Genomic DNA, 18,242 nt, shown 5'->3' with positions numbered 1-18,242 from the left:
CAACGGTTTATTGTTAAAGATTGGCTATAACTAGTACATGTAGTACATCGTCATGATCGTGTATAGTATGTATACTTTCTTGAACACAGTGAATAACAATAATTTTACAAAATGAATTAAAGGTTTAGGGTTGTAATAATATTTACATTACAATCATAATAATAATCCCTTCAAAATTACATATTTTCATGGCGGTTTTTCTTTGCTGTTTTATAGATTTGTTGTAAGAAAATCATAATGGTTATAGAACTATAATTATATTCCTGATTGTAAGGTGTTAATTTATGGACGTCCAGCGGTTGATATTTATACATGCATTTAAAATTCGTAAACCGACACACTATCGACATAAAATATTGAACATAGCTTTCATCTCAGCATGCTCAATGATTCTATAATATTTACCAGAAATAGAATAAGCCTTTCTCGTGTTCATGGCGAGAACAAATATATGTTATAGTTTCTGACAATAACCACTTGAAGCTGAATCCTGACTAGGACTATATTTAGTATTATAGTCCCAGATCCTGATAAACATGATAAATGCTGTAGACCATAAAACAAAAAAGAGAGGCGTGCTGTAGACCATAAAACTAAATAGAGAGGCGTGCTGTAGACCATAAAACTAAATAGAGAGGCGTGCTGTAGACCATACAACTAAATAGAGAGGCGTGCTGTAGACCATAAAACTAAATAGAGAGGCGTGCTGTAGACCATAAAACTAAAAAGAGAGGCGTGCTGTAGACCATAAAACTAAATAGAGAGGCGTGCTGTAGACCATACAACTAAAAAGAGAGGCGTGCTGTAGACCATAAAACTAAATAGAGAGGCGTGCTGTAGACCATACAACTAAATAGAGAGGCGTGCTGTAGACCATAAAACTAAAAAGAGAGGCGTGCTGTAGACCATAAAACTAAATAGAGAGGCGTGCTGTAGACCATACAACTAAATAGAGAGGCGTGCTGTAGACCATAAAACTAAATAGAGAGGCGTGCTGTAGACCATAAAACTAAATAGAGAGGCGTGCTGTATACCATACAACTAAATAGAGAGGCGAAATATACTAAAGAAATGTGCAAACTCATAAATAAATGACAATATGACAACACCATGGCAAACACAAACCAAATTTTAAAACTTAAAGGCAAACAACAGTCTATAAAACACAACATCAAAAACTAACGACTGAACAACAAGAACAATACAAAAAACGGGGGTTGATCCCGGGTGCTCCGAAAGGGTAAAACATTTTAATTTTCACATCGAAGTTAACGCGGAATAGTAGACACATCAGATACGGATTATGAAGAGGGCATCACTGAAACTGTTCAGGGAAAATGGTAGTATTTAATTTTCCCAGCATTAGGTTGGCCTTTTGTGTACCCAAGGCAGGTGAAGGAAGTCAAATTAGGAGCGCTGTGATTGGATGTAAGGGTACAATATATTTTTTATTTATCTATGAATAACTGCAGTGTGTATATTTACAATATAAATTTTGAAACCTATTGAAATATTTTCTAGAGAATTATTCGAAAAGACTTGCAAAATTTCATAAATTTGGTGCAAAATGACGGTGGGCATGGATAACATAAACAATCTCCGTTGGAAGTGGGTCATGATACTATTTGGCTTTAATTTTTAAAACACAATAATAAAGTACTAACACAACCTATAGCTTTTTTATCCAGGTTTTTATCTTAAAAAGTGGTAAATTTAGAAAATGTTAACATTGTCGCCTATGGCAGAATAAATAGTACCCTGTCCTCCTTCACTTATAACAGAACTTTGATACTAAAGGACAAAACTAGTGTACAGTCTATTTACCAAAATGTATCGAAGATATCATATACCGAAATGGACCGAAATCGATAAATATGGACAAAAATGAACCAAAATTGAGAAATAATCAACCACATTATCATGATTATACGATTACTGACTGCATAAGCTTACTACATGCACCTTAATTTAGTGTCTAGTAACAGTCAGGGGACTTACTTAAATGAGTGATTTTCTAAATCACTGATTCAAGTAACATTATTTCCATAAAGGTTGAAAGTAAGAGTTGTCTTTCTTTGATAATCACCTATTTAAGTAGTACAAAATAATCACTAGAAGAAGTGATTTAATTTTACTGTAGCTTTAAATATCGAATACTAATGATCCAGGGACTAATTATGTTTCTAAACTTATCAGAACCAACATCTGTGTTGTCTAGGATGACCAGGTCATTTCAGGTGATGACCTTGTACTGAATCTAGGATGATGACATAAAAATCACTTGTTTAAGTATCATACCTCAATTTCTTTCCCAAAAATCACTTCTTTAAGTATCATTATTTTAATAACCCCCACTAATTTCAACAACCCCGAACAGTGAAATTTTTATCACGAACAGTAGAATTTTATAACATAATCTGAAAGATGAAACCTTGAACTTTACAGGAAAAATACTCCCACTGCTGGGAAAAATCTGTTAAGAAAGTATCAGTTCATTATGTAAAGCCATTATTATAGCATTTTTTCAACTAAAATAAAATTTGCAGCTAAATGAAAGCATCAAAGGCATAAACCTTGATACTTAAAAGAAGCAAAAAAAATATTTTTTTCAATTTTACTAATGAAAAGATATTTTTTAAACCTATGTGTTTAAAATTTTGGTAAAACTACAAAATCACAATTTGTGACAAAATTTCGAATTTGCTACTCAAATAAGTGATTTAAAAATCACTTATTTCAGTAAGTCCCCTGACTGAGTAAAATAGGCTGATTGCGAATAAATTGAAATTTTGTCTCGCTTGTATTCACCTCGTATCATCTGTAATCATTTGAAAAAGAAAACGCCTTTTTTATAGGCGTTTTCGTGACACCTACAACAATGGACAATAGGATGTTGTCATGTGCATATCAAATGTGGTTATACATATCATCTGTATTTACATATTGGTATAAGAAGAGAAAACTCTAAGCATTTTTGTCATTTTAAAAATTCGAATCCTTTCTTAGTACTAAAATGTCACTGATCTTTTATCTTGCATATGTGTCCGTCAATATTATAACCATAAGAAGACGAGAAGGAAAAAAACTGTTACAGTTCACATAAGCATGATAAGAAAGAAACAAATACACACAAAGATATAACACTAAGAAACATTATCGAATTGAATTTAGCGTGAAGTTTCTTAGGAGCAGGAACTGCCTTATAAGCAGTTTTCGTCGTCTTTTTCAGGACAAAACAAATCCGTTAATAAATCACATAAATGATCACCATGATAACAAGAGTACAGGATTGTGTTTTTATTTTCCATTTTTCATCTAAATTTTAGTCAGGTCAATTTTTCAGGAATATTTCTGGTGCAGCAATCAATGGAAACTATTTATTGTTGCAGTAGTTTTATACGTTTGCAGTATATGATTGTAATTATTTCTGTCATGCCTGTCGGAGGAGATTGTTTACAAGTCATTTACACAATGTTTATAGGAATGGTTTACAGTTCATCCTGCCAACCCTTTAATGATGCATTGCAGGGTTTCCGCTGGCGGTCGCCATTTTCGCAATTTGCGAAAAAATAATAATTGTGGCGATAAAAATTCGTCATTTGCGAAAGAATTTGGCGAAAGAAATATATAAACCGATTTATTTTCCTCCATCTTGTTTATTTACTTTTTTTTCGAGTTTCTCGGACTTTACCTGATCAGACAATACTCGGAATTCATCTTGACCTCATTAAGATTTAGACAGAAAATCAATAATCAGCTGATTGCATTTTATAGCTATCGACAACAAAGGACTAATTAATAAAGGTGTTGATTGAATTGTTTCACAAAATGATATGGTCAAATGGCTTCCGCTATAAATGTCACATACAGAATTTATTTACATCTTTGCGACGCACGTGTTTGAAGCAAACTTTTGACATCTCTCCCTTTAAAGATAGTTTTGAAAAGAAAGCTGTTGTTGTGACGAAAATTGTTCAAAAGCAAGAAAAATCTCCGATTTAAAACTTTAATTCTTTTATCCTTTGACTTTAATAAAGTCGTTTGAGTGACACATGCACGTGTTTCAAGCATAGTTGTACATCTCAACTTTTTCATTTACGATGGTGAAGAAAAGAAAACTGTCGTTATGAAAAAATCTATCCAAAAGGCTGTGAACAACCCCTCGAATGAGAGTAACCCTTCAATGTAATGACTACACATGAAATGAGGGATCAATTTCATGTGATAAAAGCTTTTGTTTTGTTGTAAAAATTACTTCTTAGTACAAAAGGGCACAACAGGAAAAATATCTTTATGTTACTTGGCGAAAAAAATAATAAAGTGGCGAAAAATATATTGTTTTGGCGAAAGAGGTGGCGAAAAAAATAATTGACCCAGGGGAAACCCTGTGCATTGTTTATTCTACAACCACGCGAACTGACCCTAAGGTACATGTACTTATGGTCAAGGTCAACGACTGGTTCTTTACGAAACAGAAACAGAGGTTATGTTGTGCACAACTTTTGTATGAACTTGTCGCTCCACTAACCTTCGGTACGAAGATTTTAATGGAATGGTAGACCAGTTTAGTTGTTTCTGTACAAATAAATGCTAAAATATTTTAATTTGTGGTCCCGTAACGGCATATATTTTACTCAACCGGGCAAGTGATGAGTTTAGAGACTAAAACATTATGGGGTTTCATCACAGGTAATGACTTTCGTGTATTGATTTCAATTTAAGTAATGATATTCTTGCTCTTCGATAAAAGTTTATACCATACATGCCATAGTCTGATAGTAGTATGTAAATAATTCAAGTATAAATAGATATACTGGTCGGCTTACTTTATGTCATGTATGTAACGTCCAAGTTCAAAATCAAATTATAAATTTTCGTAAAGAATGAATACCAAATGTCTTTGTATTTGCGTTTCGTCTGTCCTGTCTTAGTGTCAACATCTAGCTTTAGCATGGAAGTATTATATTGACAGGAACTACTACGACCCGACTTCAAACGTTTCATCTGCATGGCAATAGAACACTCTCGTGGTTTTATCCTGTTTGCTATCATATTGTCCATTTGTACACTTGTATGGGGTTAGGTTTACATGGGTTACGAATTAAATCACGAATCTTGTTCTTCATGTTGCTCTTGGAGTCAGTGACATTCAGATAACAATTAGTACATGTATATTTGTTTACTAAGAACCACGTGCTCGATCAGTCACTAAAACTTACATTCACAAATTATATATGTTCAGTAAAATTTTCCAAAAAAATATGTTTAGCAACGTTCGTCATTTGACGTTAGTCCTCCAAATGCACGACCAAAATCTTAAAAAAGCCAAAGGTATTACATTTATTATGCTAATCAAAATACATTTGTTTTTAATCACGGTGAAGAATTCGTTTGATCGAGAATATATCATGTATAATATTATAGGGTGCAAGTCTTAAAGTGAGAAGTATAAATATCAGATTCAAAATTGTAGATTGCAGAATAATTCACTTTGTCCTGTATTTTGGTACTTTAGATGTCATTACTATCGAATATTTATCACCATTGGACGATGATTCATTCATCAAAACAAAGAGATGTAGTTTCAGGAACTGAATTTTCGGCTCTCCCTTGACACCATTTGCGAGTATGGTCTCGAGGAAACGATGATAGTCCGTCGGAAGGGGACGATAAATGGCTGACCCGTGTTAAGAGAGAGCCATATCTCTTGCACGTTAAAGACACCCTTGTAGATTTCGAAAAAAAGCAGGCTAATGCCGCTACAAGGCAGCACTCGCATCCGCAAAGTGGAAAGGGATTAATATAAGTTGCAAAACTTGTTTCCCAATCCACTATAAATAAATATGTATAAACTAAAGAAATGTAAATGATATTTGAATCCGATGACATTTTTTGAAGGACAATGAGAAATATTTGCGACTAGAGTACGTTGATTATTGAACCAGTACTAATTTATGTCCATTTAATCACGAGATTAAACATTGTTTAGAGAAATACGAAACCTACATATATTTTATAATAGATTGAAAATTTGAATTAATAGAATTAACCTTGATATTACATTCATAATATATAATGTTTTGAAATTATTATACAATAATTTATGTTTTTAATTCCAACTTTCACTGTTTGGTGTTTATGTGTTTTATCACGTAATGTGACGTCACATGTTTTCCTATCCGCGAATTAAACAAGCAGACTGGTTTGACGAAAAATAATTGTGTAATATCATGTAGCCCTTTTGTTCAGGGGTGTAAAGTGTAAAAAATAAAATGCCTTATTTAAATGCGACTAGTCGATTAAAATTCGAATATTAATTTAAAAAGAGTCATACATTTCAATTTCACGTATATACCTTTGATAGTATGGAACTTCTTTCTTTATTTTTTTTCAATTTAAAAGAAATTAAATGCTTCATATTTCATGATGGTTTCCAAATAACAATTAATCATAATTATATTAAATAAATCATAAATTCAAAAGTTTCAAAGTTTGTCGTAAAATAACGAAACATTTTATACTCCGAAAAGTACTCTGAGAAGGCCCCCCTCTTGTTAAATCTCTCAGTCATCTGACATCCTCAGAAGATAGAACGCTAATTAGATTATACACATCCCGGTAATTAACAAAAGTACAAACAGACTTTATCATGTGGTTATCACAGGGCGACAGAGAGTCTTTGATATGACCCACGTTGTTATCAAATTTGATGAAGATAGCCTGCTGTGTGGCATTTATGCACTCGAGTTTATGTACACATTTACCATTGTGAAATTGCAAGGACAATTTGGGGACACGTGTTCCTTCTGAACGTAAAAATCTGCTATGCAATGGTGAGCAATTGGACAAGTATCAAATAATCGAGGATTTATTATGATAAATCAAAGCACAGGAGTGTTGATAAAGATACATGTACATGTATTCAGTTTCACATTTTCATAAATAAATTCCCAATTTTTATCTAATTAAAATTTTCATGAAATTCAACAGCAACTCGGATTTTAGTGATCAAATGGGGAAAACTTGAATATAATTATTATGATTGATTTTTATTATAGTTATTATATATAAGTAAAACGTGTATATATAAATAAAAACGCCACTCAACATAATTTATCTATCAAATTTTAAACTGAGAAACATTTAAACTGTGCATCTAATATATATCTAGTTACAAAAATCTTACACATAGTATGAGTTTAATTTAATAAAAACATAAATTTTAAACCAGCTACAAGTTGTATGCATAGAAGTATTAAAATAGCCCGTTTACATCCTCAGCTGTAATTGAAAACCAAATGAAACAAAGGAAAGATAAAACTGCAATATATTAAATCTTATAAATAGAATTTTACTACAGTAACTGATAATAATGTCCAATTTACAATTTTACTTACCAATGATAATAGTATCCGGCAATGCTGAGGATAGAACAATGGTGAAATATTGGTAGTAAATCCATACAAAAGACAGAAATAAATTCCTGATATCCATTTTCCCACAACAACTAATTACTCCATCAAATTCTGTCGCACTAATCACAATTACAGTGAAATCAACAACACCCTATCTTTAATCACTTCTCTTTAATAAGATAACTGATGTATTGTACACTTTTCACGCCGTAACACTGTGTACTTCAAATCGACTCCTAAAATTGATTTCCAAAATGACACAAAATTCTTCTAACTTGATGAAACTTCTTTCAGTATGTGCTTTCTCTTAGCGTAAAAAGTTTTCTCTCTGATCTGGTATCTGCAACGGATTAAAACAAACTTGACGATGTGTAGTTAATCAGTTCTGGCGGGGGATCAGATTACAACCAGGCACACATGGCACTGCTGTGAGAAAAAGATGTCTTACTGTTAATTATTTATCGCCTACCCCCTTAATTTTACATCACATACGAACTAACCAACCATAACCTTAATTTAAATACAACAATTAATACATAGTGGAGAAAGACGTATATAAATATGAGGCGATTTATTAAAGTAAACGATATGGAATATAATAGTTTGAAATGAGCAATACTTATCGCTGTTTGTACACGCTTTATTGAATTTAATTGTAGTTTTTCCAACATAGGTATTTTATACCTATAAATCTAAAGGTAAATTTGATTCTGTTTTGATTTTTAAGTTAATCTGATTTTAACCGCGTCTTTTGTGAGAAATTAATCGACAAGAAAATATTACTTGATGATCAGATGTTTTACAAAATTTGCGAAACAAAATACGTAATGTTGAAATTGTAATATACGATAGCAAATTTTACTGTAGGTGTCAATGAATTGAATTATATATAATAAATATGCTTTTTTAATTGAAAGGTAGGTGCAACACGTTTTGCGCAAGTGTAAAGTCATCAATAATACAGTGATCTTATCGCACGAGTACAAACCCATTATCATTAATTACCCGTTATTCGATGAAATTTTAACTAGGTGCACAATGTACCAATTTATAAATAAACATTTATTATAACTAAAAAAAAATATAAAGTGTATAAGTAACACAAAATACATTGTAAAACTTTGTGGAATATGCTGTTTCACATTCTAATTTGCTAACGGTATCTTTTTAAAGCGTACACCACTTACACGAAACAGTGGGTACCGAACCAAGGGCGAAGTGCTGTTTTCAGGAACAGACGACACATTTACCGCAGTATTACAATTGTCGTCTGGTTTTATCCCCAAGTACATACACCCGGTATCCGGTCCGGTGGATACGGTGACTGGAAGTTACCCAATATTGTATAACATGTCACATGATATTTTTCTCAGTATAAAAATTAGACGCATCTAGTGAAAAATAGATAAACAAACAAACAAATGATAGCATATTTTTAATTTATTCAATTTATTGAATTTAATTATTACAAGAATGACATATTTCATCTGTAATCGTAAGTTGTATAGTCTTTAGTAACTTTATGTAGTTAACATTCTAAATAATCAAATTAATGTAATTTTAAACATTTGCTAACAAAACAAAGCGGCGGCTACTCAAACAAAAAATGTTTTATTTAATTTATTTGATTTGTTTTTATTAGTTTAAAAGAGAATGACAAATGAATGACCAAGAGACTACTCAAACATTCTTCACAAGACAGTAAAAGCCCTTTATTTAAATGACATAATCAGTACGGAGCTGCCATTTTTCTACTCATCGAGTTTTTCCCAAGTCCACCTTTCAATTAAAATTAAAAGATTTCATTGTAGACAAAATGGTTACTTATATACCACATAAGAGGTCTTATTCAAACATAGAATTCTATAAGCAATATTATGAGCATTTACTGCGAGGTGTTGAAATTAAGATTCTAACTAAAATCAAACACAGTCCGTTAAATACAAACAAAACTTTCAAAAGTTTTAAACTTTCTCCCTAGCTTGTGTATTTATACATACTTATCAAAAGTTACTATTATTCTTGAAGTTTTAAAACATATACTAACCATGGTATATCAACATTGCTAAACGTTCTTTTATGACCCTTCATAGTACTATGGACTAAGGTTTTAGTATTCATTGTCAAGAATTGCATTGATCATATAAAAATAGTAATCTGTTAAGACTGTGTTGATAAACATATTTGAATCGACAAGGAAGAGTTAAGAATCAACTTAATTCCGAAGTGTATTTTAAAAAAAAATGTCCATTAACTGCAGTTTATTTTTCTTCAGATCACATCGAATGACCCCTGACGGCTTGCTGTCAAACCTGGACTTCATACATCAAACGATACTAGCAGGGTTTACTAAATCGTTTACTAAATCAGGTTTCGTGACGCACCAGAGTCGGACTTCATGGGCACCGGGGAGGCCCTTTTGTCGGAAATTAATGATTAATAAGGGAATCACTGAAGCATGACTTGAGTGGACCCCTTTTACACAGTCACTGCACATCCCCCCTTTATTTTTAAATTCATGGATCCGCCACTAAAGACTTACCTCAAACCCTCTTTTTGTGTGATTGGTTGTTCTCTCCTGCTTCCTCCAAGGAAAACTGATCATCACACTACAACCAAAAGAGCCGATAAAAGGAGTTAAACTCAAACAAACAATTAATTAACCAATTTATGCAATTGTATGATCTTAGATAAAATAGGCATGGTATGACAAAGCAACTCATCAGTTATTATATTTGGTAAAATCCCAGAAATAACCGAATATATGAGTGATTCGAGTAGGCGAGAGACTGATTCTAATGAATAAACTGGCTGTTATCGGGGACTATTATCTAGATTATGGTCGCAGCTGTTAAATATAAATCCGATTTTGGAAAAATAATAATGTTATAGCTGTCTGCTGACTGTAGGTCTATCATTTTTATTTCATTTTAAAGAGTACATAAATACGCAATGAACTTTTTTTATATCAATATATATAAAAAAAATCAAGCTTACAAATACCAGATATATATATTTTATAATATTTAACCGTTAGTGTACTTTTGCATAAGCGTAAGATGTAACAGAACAATGCAAAACTATGATTAATCGAGTGTTGGTTGCTTAACGTCCAGTGTCAAATATTTCATGTATTATACAGGACGACAGAAATAAGAAAATCAGCTGATCAATATCACTTTGCTTAAAACGGTCCCGGATAAAAAAAAAATCTTAATTATAACCTTTTTATGTCCTATATAGATATATAACTCGGGGATTTACCGGTATATATTGTATATTTTTATGAAACCAGACACTGGGTATTCAATAATTTTATAATACAAAGAATTGAGATAAAAATGCCTGATAATTAAATGTTTACAGAATGTTTTGATGAAAATGATGTTCATTTAATTTCATTGTATAATAAAATGCTCATTTAACTGTAAATATAAGAAAGAACGTCTTCTCAATAAAACGTCTTACTTGAATAAGTCAAAAGTGTATGTATACAAACGCTTTATTGATTTGAATCAATAAGTTTATTCAATGGGTAAAATATGGGCGTGTAATACGGCTTTATGGGGTATTTAATGTAAAAATTATGTTTACTTCTTAAGACGAAATACATGTACATGTACTATATAAATTCTTGATATAATCTACATGATAATCCTGAGATTAAGGACTAGTCTTATACATGTAATTTTGAACGGTTACATGTGTTTATACATTTTAGGTCAGTTTTGTCCGATTAGTAATTCGCAGCTCAGTGTGAAAGAAGACTTCCCGAGCGGATTTTTCGAGCTTGGAAAATAAGTACACGGTGAATATAAACATTATTATTGTAAACGTAATCCAACACCGGTTCGCAAGCGACATATAACGAATAACAAGGTTAAACATATATTTAATTAAACATAAGCAAAGATTTGTTTTTCTTTCTCTCCCTATGTTTCTACGTCAATATGATGAAAGGTGTTTATCAACATAAGATATACTGTATTTATAATAGAAAAAATTAAAAACGAAACCTACGTGTAAATAAAAACGAAGAAAAAGAGAGTGGACGGTTAAATGTTTATTATATACATTGGTATTTTAATTTCTTATAATGAGCTTATAATGAGATTATTTTTCAAATACTTTTCTGTCTCCTTAATTTTGAACATTAAACACCAACTTCATTCAAAAATAGGGAGAAGTTGTATGATTGCCAATGAGACAAATTTCAATCTCAAACGAATAGTTATGCCTTCAATCGCCTCCAGCACGTCAGTCACTATACGTATAGTCATTGCATACGTATAATGTTGATCAACGGACAATGAATGAGATACGAGTTCGGACTAAGTAAACAATATTCAACCTATCTACTGACGAAGAAATTATGATCTAACAGCCACCTTTTTAGTGTTTGTTTGTGCTCAATATTTCATGCAAAATCACTTATTGTGAATGTCAAAGCTATAAATCAGAGAACGACAGACAATGCCATGCATGCATGGCTAGGAGAAAAAAAAAACAATAGCACATTAAAAATGTTAATAATAAAAGATAGTACAGCACAAACCCGGCCCTAACAATTAACATACGCACAACATACGAGTTGAAATTGAGTGGTCCGGAATGTTAAACCGCAGTTCATACTCAAATTGTAGCAACCTCCTTGATGCGCATGTAAATTTTAAATGCAAGAAAAGCATTCGGTAATTTCACCATACTTTTAGCAAAGGATATTTTGATCTCTGTTTAATGTTATTATATATACCAACATAGACAAACATTCCAGGGTTTTATTCAATTTAATACAGCCATAATTCATAAAACGGCACAATCAGATATACCTTTAAACTTTAATTCCTAGGAATTGGCACAATCTATTAAATTGTTGCACCTGCATTTATCATTCCCCTCAAACGTTTTTACCATATTTATGGCTTTAGTGTTGACTGTACTGACATGTAAATGGCAGCTCCAGAAAAACGCGTTGTCTGCATATAGAAATTTATGTCACACGTTTTTTCGTTGCATGTGATTTAAAGATAGATATATAGATAGTTTATTAACGTCTCACCATTAATATACACAATACAATATTTACATATATCATAAACATAAATATATATTAATGCCATTCTTAAAAGAATTATGAGAGACAAAAAGTAAAATTTCATCAAACAATAAAAGGACTTTATAAAACTATGTACATGTACTTATTAAAATTTCTAAAACAAATTACAAAAACTTTACAGTCTAAAAATTATCGATATAAAAAAACGTCTCCTTCTGTCTAAAATAGATTTGCAGGTTTTGGCACATTTGTAAATAACATTAATGTTTTGGCATCCCAACACAAAAGACAGTTTCTCACGGTTCGTAAACATGTTAAATTTCTCATCTACACTGTTTATATATTCATAAAGTTCGTTCCTTAAATCGTCATAAAGCGGACATTTAATTAGTAAATGCTCCTCAGTTTCAGTTTTATTTTCACACATAAAGCAAGTCCGTTCATGCATTGGTAAACGTTCGAAGCGCCCGGTTTCGATTCGTATAGGTGCAACCCCACATCTGAATTGCGAATATGCTCTACGTTGAGGAGGAGATAATAGTGTTTTTAAATAAAGTTCACAACTAATTTCGGTTTTAAATGTTCTATTTGTCCTTAATTTGTTACCACCATGCACCATCCATACGTCTTGCAGAAACTCTATGGATATCTTCCGTCCACTTAATTTTAAAATCGGTTAAAATTTTATCTTTTATTTTGGCTCAAACTGTAGATTTGTGAATTTTCATGTCATTATACCAGTCACTAATATTACACGATTCAAACTGCTGATACAGTCTATAATTTGAATTTTTACATGCTTTAAAACGCCTAAAACTATTTTCCGCCCAGATATGAATTCTTTTATTAAGTCGATCAGTGTTCATATAACTTAAACGATTCCAATGATTTATAACAGTTCGCCACTGCCTTACACAAGATGGTTTCCAGGCTAAATCTCCATTATGCTACATTATGTGTATACCGTCCGACTCCCATATAAAAACGAATTGCCTTATTTTGTATCGAATTTATACATGATCTCCCAACACTGCCGCTCCGTAGCTGATTGTACTCCAACAATCGAGTCATATAATTTTGTGAAAGATACAAACCGTAGTCCTCCAAAGGATTTATATTTAGATATCACTAATCCCAAGGCACGGTTGGCGGATGTTGCTACGTGTTTCGTCATAATTTGATAGTCCAAATGCTCCGTTAACACTAAACCTAGGTACGTATATTTCTCCATCACATTTATGTCAAGGTCGCCACATTTAAAACTGATTATTGGGGTCGAATTTGGTCGGAAATGAACAACGTTTGACTTGTTATGGTTTATTGTCATCTTATTCTCCCCACACCAGAGCTGAAGTCCATCTAACAAAACTTGAAAGTCTGATTCCGAGCCAGCTAACAATACAAGGTCATCAGCGTAAAGTAGAATCGACACATTTTCCTCGTCAATGTTTATTCCAACATTTAATGAACATATATACGTAACAAGACCGTTCACATACACATTAAAAAGTAATGGTGAAAGCAAACAACCTTGTTTTAAACCACATTGAACATCGAACCAGTCCGTTAATTGTCCATTTATCCGAACACAGCACTCTACTGACTTATATAACGACACGATAGCATTATACATATTCCTGCATATTCCTATATCAAGCAATTTCTGACATAACAGATTACGGTCTATCCCATCATACGCCTTTCGGAAGTCTATAAAAGCTGTGAAAGTCGCCAAACGTTTTAGCTTTCTTGTTTCAATAATTGACGATAATGACTTTATATGGTCAATTGTACTACGTCCCTTCCGGAAACCATTTTGACAATCATCTAAAATATTATTTTCCTTCTCCCATTCGAGCAATCGGTTATTCAATATGTGACAGTACAGCTTGTAGCAAACAGGAACAAGTGTTAAACCGCGGTAACACATTGGGTCTTTTGGATTCGACGTCGACGACTTAGGTATTGGATTAATATTTCCTTTTCGCCAGATAGTTGGAATTGTACCACTGAAGAAACATTTATTAAACAAACTTAGTAGGAAGTTCAACAAACACGGATTCTTGAGGACTTCCGATGGAATTTCATCTACACCAACAGCTTTCAAACTGATTACTGCTCGTTTAACTTCCTCATGAGTAATGTCACAATTCATCGTAGCACCATTATCAGTACTTGTGTCCGTTGGAAGATTATCAATACTACCTTCTGGGTTCAACAAACTACAGAAAGATCGTTTCCATTCATTCATGACAGCGTCTCGATCATGTGAAATACTACCATCCGGTAGTTGCACAGACATAGGTATAGCTTTCCTTCTCTCCTCGCCTACTCCGACACGTCCGATCTTTTTTCTAAAATTCAGTTTGATTTTTTGATTCCAAATTGTCCATTTCATTTAATTGGTCTCTTCAGTAACGTCATTTCGAAAAACACCAAAAAGGAAAATATCAAAACGAGGCCATCTATATTCAGTTATTAAATATGTAAGGAACCATGTAGCCTGAAGGTACGGGGCGCTGAATGGGACTCTTGTGATTTCGTACTCGAAATTCAATTTTGTACGGACAAAAGTGATTTTTGTTCAACAAAAATGAGTTCAGTTTAACAAAATTTGTAGCATACTATAAATTTAAAATTTTGTCATACAAAGTTATCTTTCAGTGGACAAAAGTTGTCATCACAAAATTCATTTTTGTAACACAGACTTTACTTTTGTTACCAAATTTGAAAATTGGGCGACAAACGTCAATTTTGTATGCAAATTAGTTTAGTTTGGATTCTGTGAACCAATTTGCATACAAAATCGACTTTTGTGAGACAAAATTGACTTTTGTGAGACAAAATTAACTAAAAAAAGTCAAAAGTCAATTTTGTCTCACAAAATTAATTTTTGTATTCACAAAATTGAATCTTGTCTCACACAATTGACTTTTGAGTTTTAATTTCCATACCAGATAATAAAAGTCAATTTTGTATGCAAATAAGGTTATATTTGCATACCTTTTTGACAAAATTGACTTTTGTCATGACAAAAATGAATTTTGTCTACATGACAAAAATGAATTTTGTCTACAAAAATGAATTTTGTCATCACTGAATTTAAGTTCTCATAAAACAAGTTTGTATCACATAGTTTTGAAAGACAAAAATGATTTTGTTATGACAGAATTGATTTTTTTACAAAACCACAAGAGTCCCATTCGGCGCCCCGTAGAAGGATTCACTTTTTTGAAAATTATAATAATCTTAGGTTAACTGGATTGAATTTAGAAATGACGGACCATCCATGCAGCCTGACGGGTGCAAGTATATCATTCTATAATAACTGTATTATTTACCATCAGATTAAAATTATAGATTATAAAATTAAAATTATGATATACTCAGATAATTGAAAATAATGATAGGTATAGCGTCAGTGGTCAGGCACTGATTCAGACGGGATGCACTCGGCACCCACTGAAAAAAAGAAAACAAATGTAATTTATAGGTAAAATCAAAGACAATTGTTGTAAAAATATGGCCCTCTTACTCTATATTTTCAGGAGGGCACCCCCTTGTTACAAAACCTGGATCCACTCCCAGTTTTCATTGTCGCTGATAAAATAAAGGATGAGGGACAATCCAGACTGAAGGATACAAATATTTTTAATACATTGAAGTACTTTTATGAACAGTTTGTAGCTCATACAATATATTAGTATACATGTTGATAACTTTCGGAATGTCAGAATGCCATTCTAATTTAGAAGTAATTATATGGCGATTAAAAACACAGACATGCATGTAAGCATATTGCCAGAGAAAATTTCGTCAATGTAGTATTATTCCGCATGATATTTCCTTGTGCCAAGAACCATTATCGATATGGTTCAGGATAGTAGTTTTGTACAGTACATTTTTTTGCTCTCTGTACTTGCAATTGCATGTTACAGGACAGTTGATGTTGTTACTTGTTAACTATACGTCTGTGAAACTGATAAAGTCTAACAAACTAAATTAAATACTTACAATACCGATACGAAAAAATATAACATACGAATCGAATTATGTAAAAGCAACTTATTAAGTAATTTAATGTTTCAACAAAGGATAGTCGCCATTCATTAGTCTGTATTCCACTGTCGTAGAAACATAAGTCTCTTGTAAAAAATTGCAGATTTAATTGAAACATATATTGCTTATACGTGAAAGAGACAGCAATAAATATAGAAAGACACAAAGATTCCTGCAAATTATTACCAGTGGTCAAGAAACATTCCTGGCAATAGTTAAACAATTACTTGTATGAAAGAATGAAAAAGTAAAAGACGAAATACTCGAAATTGAATGATTTCTGTCACGTAAAAACACACAGAATTACATGAGGGGTTGATTAACTTTTGTATATATTTTAAGCTATTTGTGAGACTCGTCAACAATCGGCAATCTTCGGGTGACTCCGCTTTTCTCATTCTAAGTACGGAATCGGCCGAGTTGTGACGAATGTCGTCAACACATAATCGTAGTCTTTTATTGTTAGATCTGCAAGCAAATGCAAAATATAACTGAAGCATGGCAACACTAAATATAAATATCATTCCAAAGGAGTGACGCTCAAAACTATTATATCTTTTTAAATTAACAAATCTACAGAGGGTTTCTTTAAAATATTGCTTAACACATTCTTAAACTATAATTAGCTTTCAGTTGCTTTGTCTTGTTCAAGTGAGTATCATGGCATCTGTTACAGCGTAGATGTAATACCAATGGGTATTATGTGCATATATAGAAATAAGTACATATAAGGCAGCTATGGCGTTCTATAGTTACAGGTTAGTTTCATGACATCTACATGTATATCTACGTGCAAGATCGACGTTTGTTCAATCATTCCTTAATCGAGTTGACCCTTCTTGACATACTTGACTGTTCGGGATTTCCATGTCAAACATAACAGAAGCATGACAACGCTAAATATAATTACAGAATCTACGCCTTAAACTATCATTATATCTTTTCAACTTATTCGACGAGTTTCATTACATCTGAACTTTCAATTGCTTTTTCTTGTTCAAGTGAGTTTCATGACATCTGTATATTTACCTATGTACACGATATCGACGTTCAATCATTCCTTAATCGAGTTGACCCTTCTTGAGTAAGGGATATATGTTAATTTTAGTTAATTTACAAACAAAGGAAGTGAACCCAGTATGTTGCTGAGTGCTCGCTGTCACGATTAAACATAAACAGATCTGTATATTTTCAGATAATGCATTTGCCACGTGCCGATTAGATTTGTAACTAATTAAGTTAATAGACACAGAGTTTATATCTACATTCTCACCAGGGGGCGTACCAATTATATAAACACACTTTTAACTATATTATATATTATTATTATTTTTGTCTTAACAACGCTAATTTAAAGATTTTCTCCGGAATTCCAAAGTCATTCAATGCCATTTACTCGGTGTTTGGGATATGACTTATTCAAAATAGAAGATTCTTGTCTGTCATCTACAAAGAGAAGTTTTTGAATCATCTGATATTCTGCCAATTAGCAAAACTGTGACCTTGTTTGCAATAACACGTCATTCTGTAGCGATGACTTTAGAAAAATAAAAGAAACGGAAATAATATGTTAAAATATCTTGGTACTGGCATAGAAGTAGCTTGATTATATTTTCAGAAATTAAAGTTTCATAAACTTCTTTTGGGTTTCATGAACATGTACTTATTAACAATGTTTAGGATTTACCGCATGGTATTGTCTAGTTGGTGTC

The 18,242-nt window shown here is 32.3% G+C and overlaps 1 protein-coding gene across 4 annotated transcripts in view; it reads right to left on the bottom strand.

Moving 5' to 3' along the window:
- Positions 1-18,242, bottom strand: part of LOC143047731 (glutamate receptor ionotropic, kainate 2-like) — a 104,772-nt gene that overhangs the window by 44,351 nt on the left and 42,179 nt on the right. The window contains exons 2-3 of one of the 4 annotated variants that reach the window (XM_076220953.1): positions 9,958-10,024; positions 7,398-7,755 (exon numbers count right to left, since the gene is read on the bottom strand). In XM_076220953.1, coding sequence (XP_076077068.1) covers positions 7,398-7,494 — 97 coding nt within the window. In that variant the 5' untranslated portion in view covers positions 7,495-7,755; positions 9,958-10,024. Of the gene's footprint in view, positions 1-7,397; positions 7,923-9,957; positions 10,031-18,242 lie in introns of those variants that run through there. The other 3 variants (XM_076220952.1, XM_076220954.1, XM_076220951.1) reach the window with 3 other exon arrangements.

The sequence above is a fragment of the Mytilus galloprovincialis genome, chromosome 10 (genome assembly GCF_965363235.1).
Source record: "Mytilus galloprovincialis chromosome 10, xbMytGall1.hap1.1, whole genome shotgun sequence".
NCBI lineage: Eukaryota > Metazoa > Mollusca > Bivalvia > Mytilida > Mytilidae > Mytilus > Mytilus galloprovincialis.
Note: the sequence above shows the minus strand (reverse complement) of the source record. Positions and strands in the feature narration are given on the sequence as shown.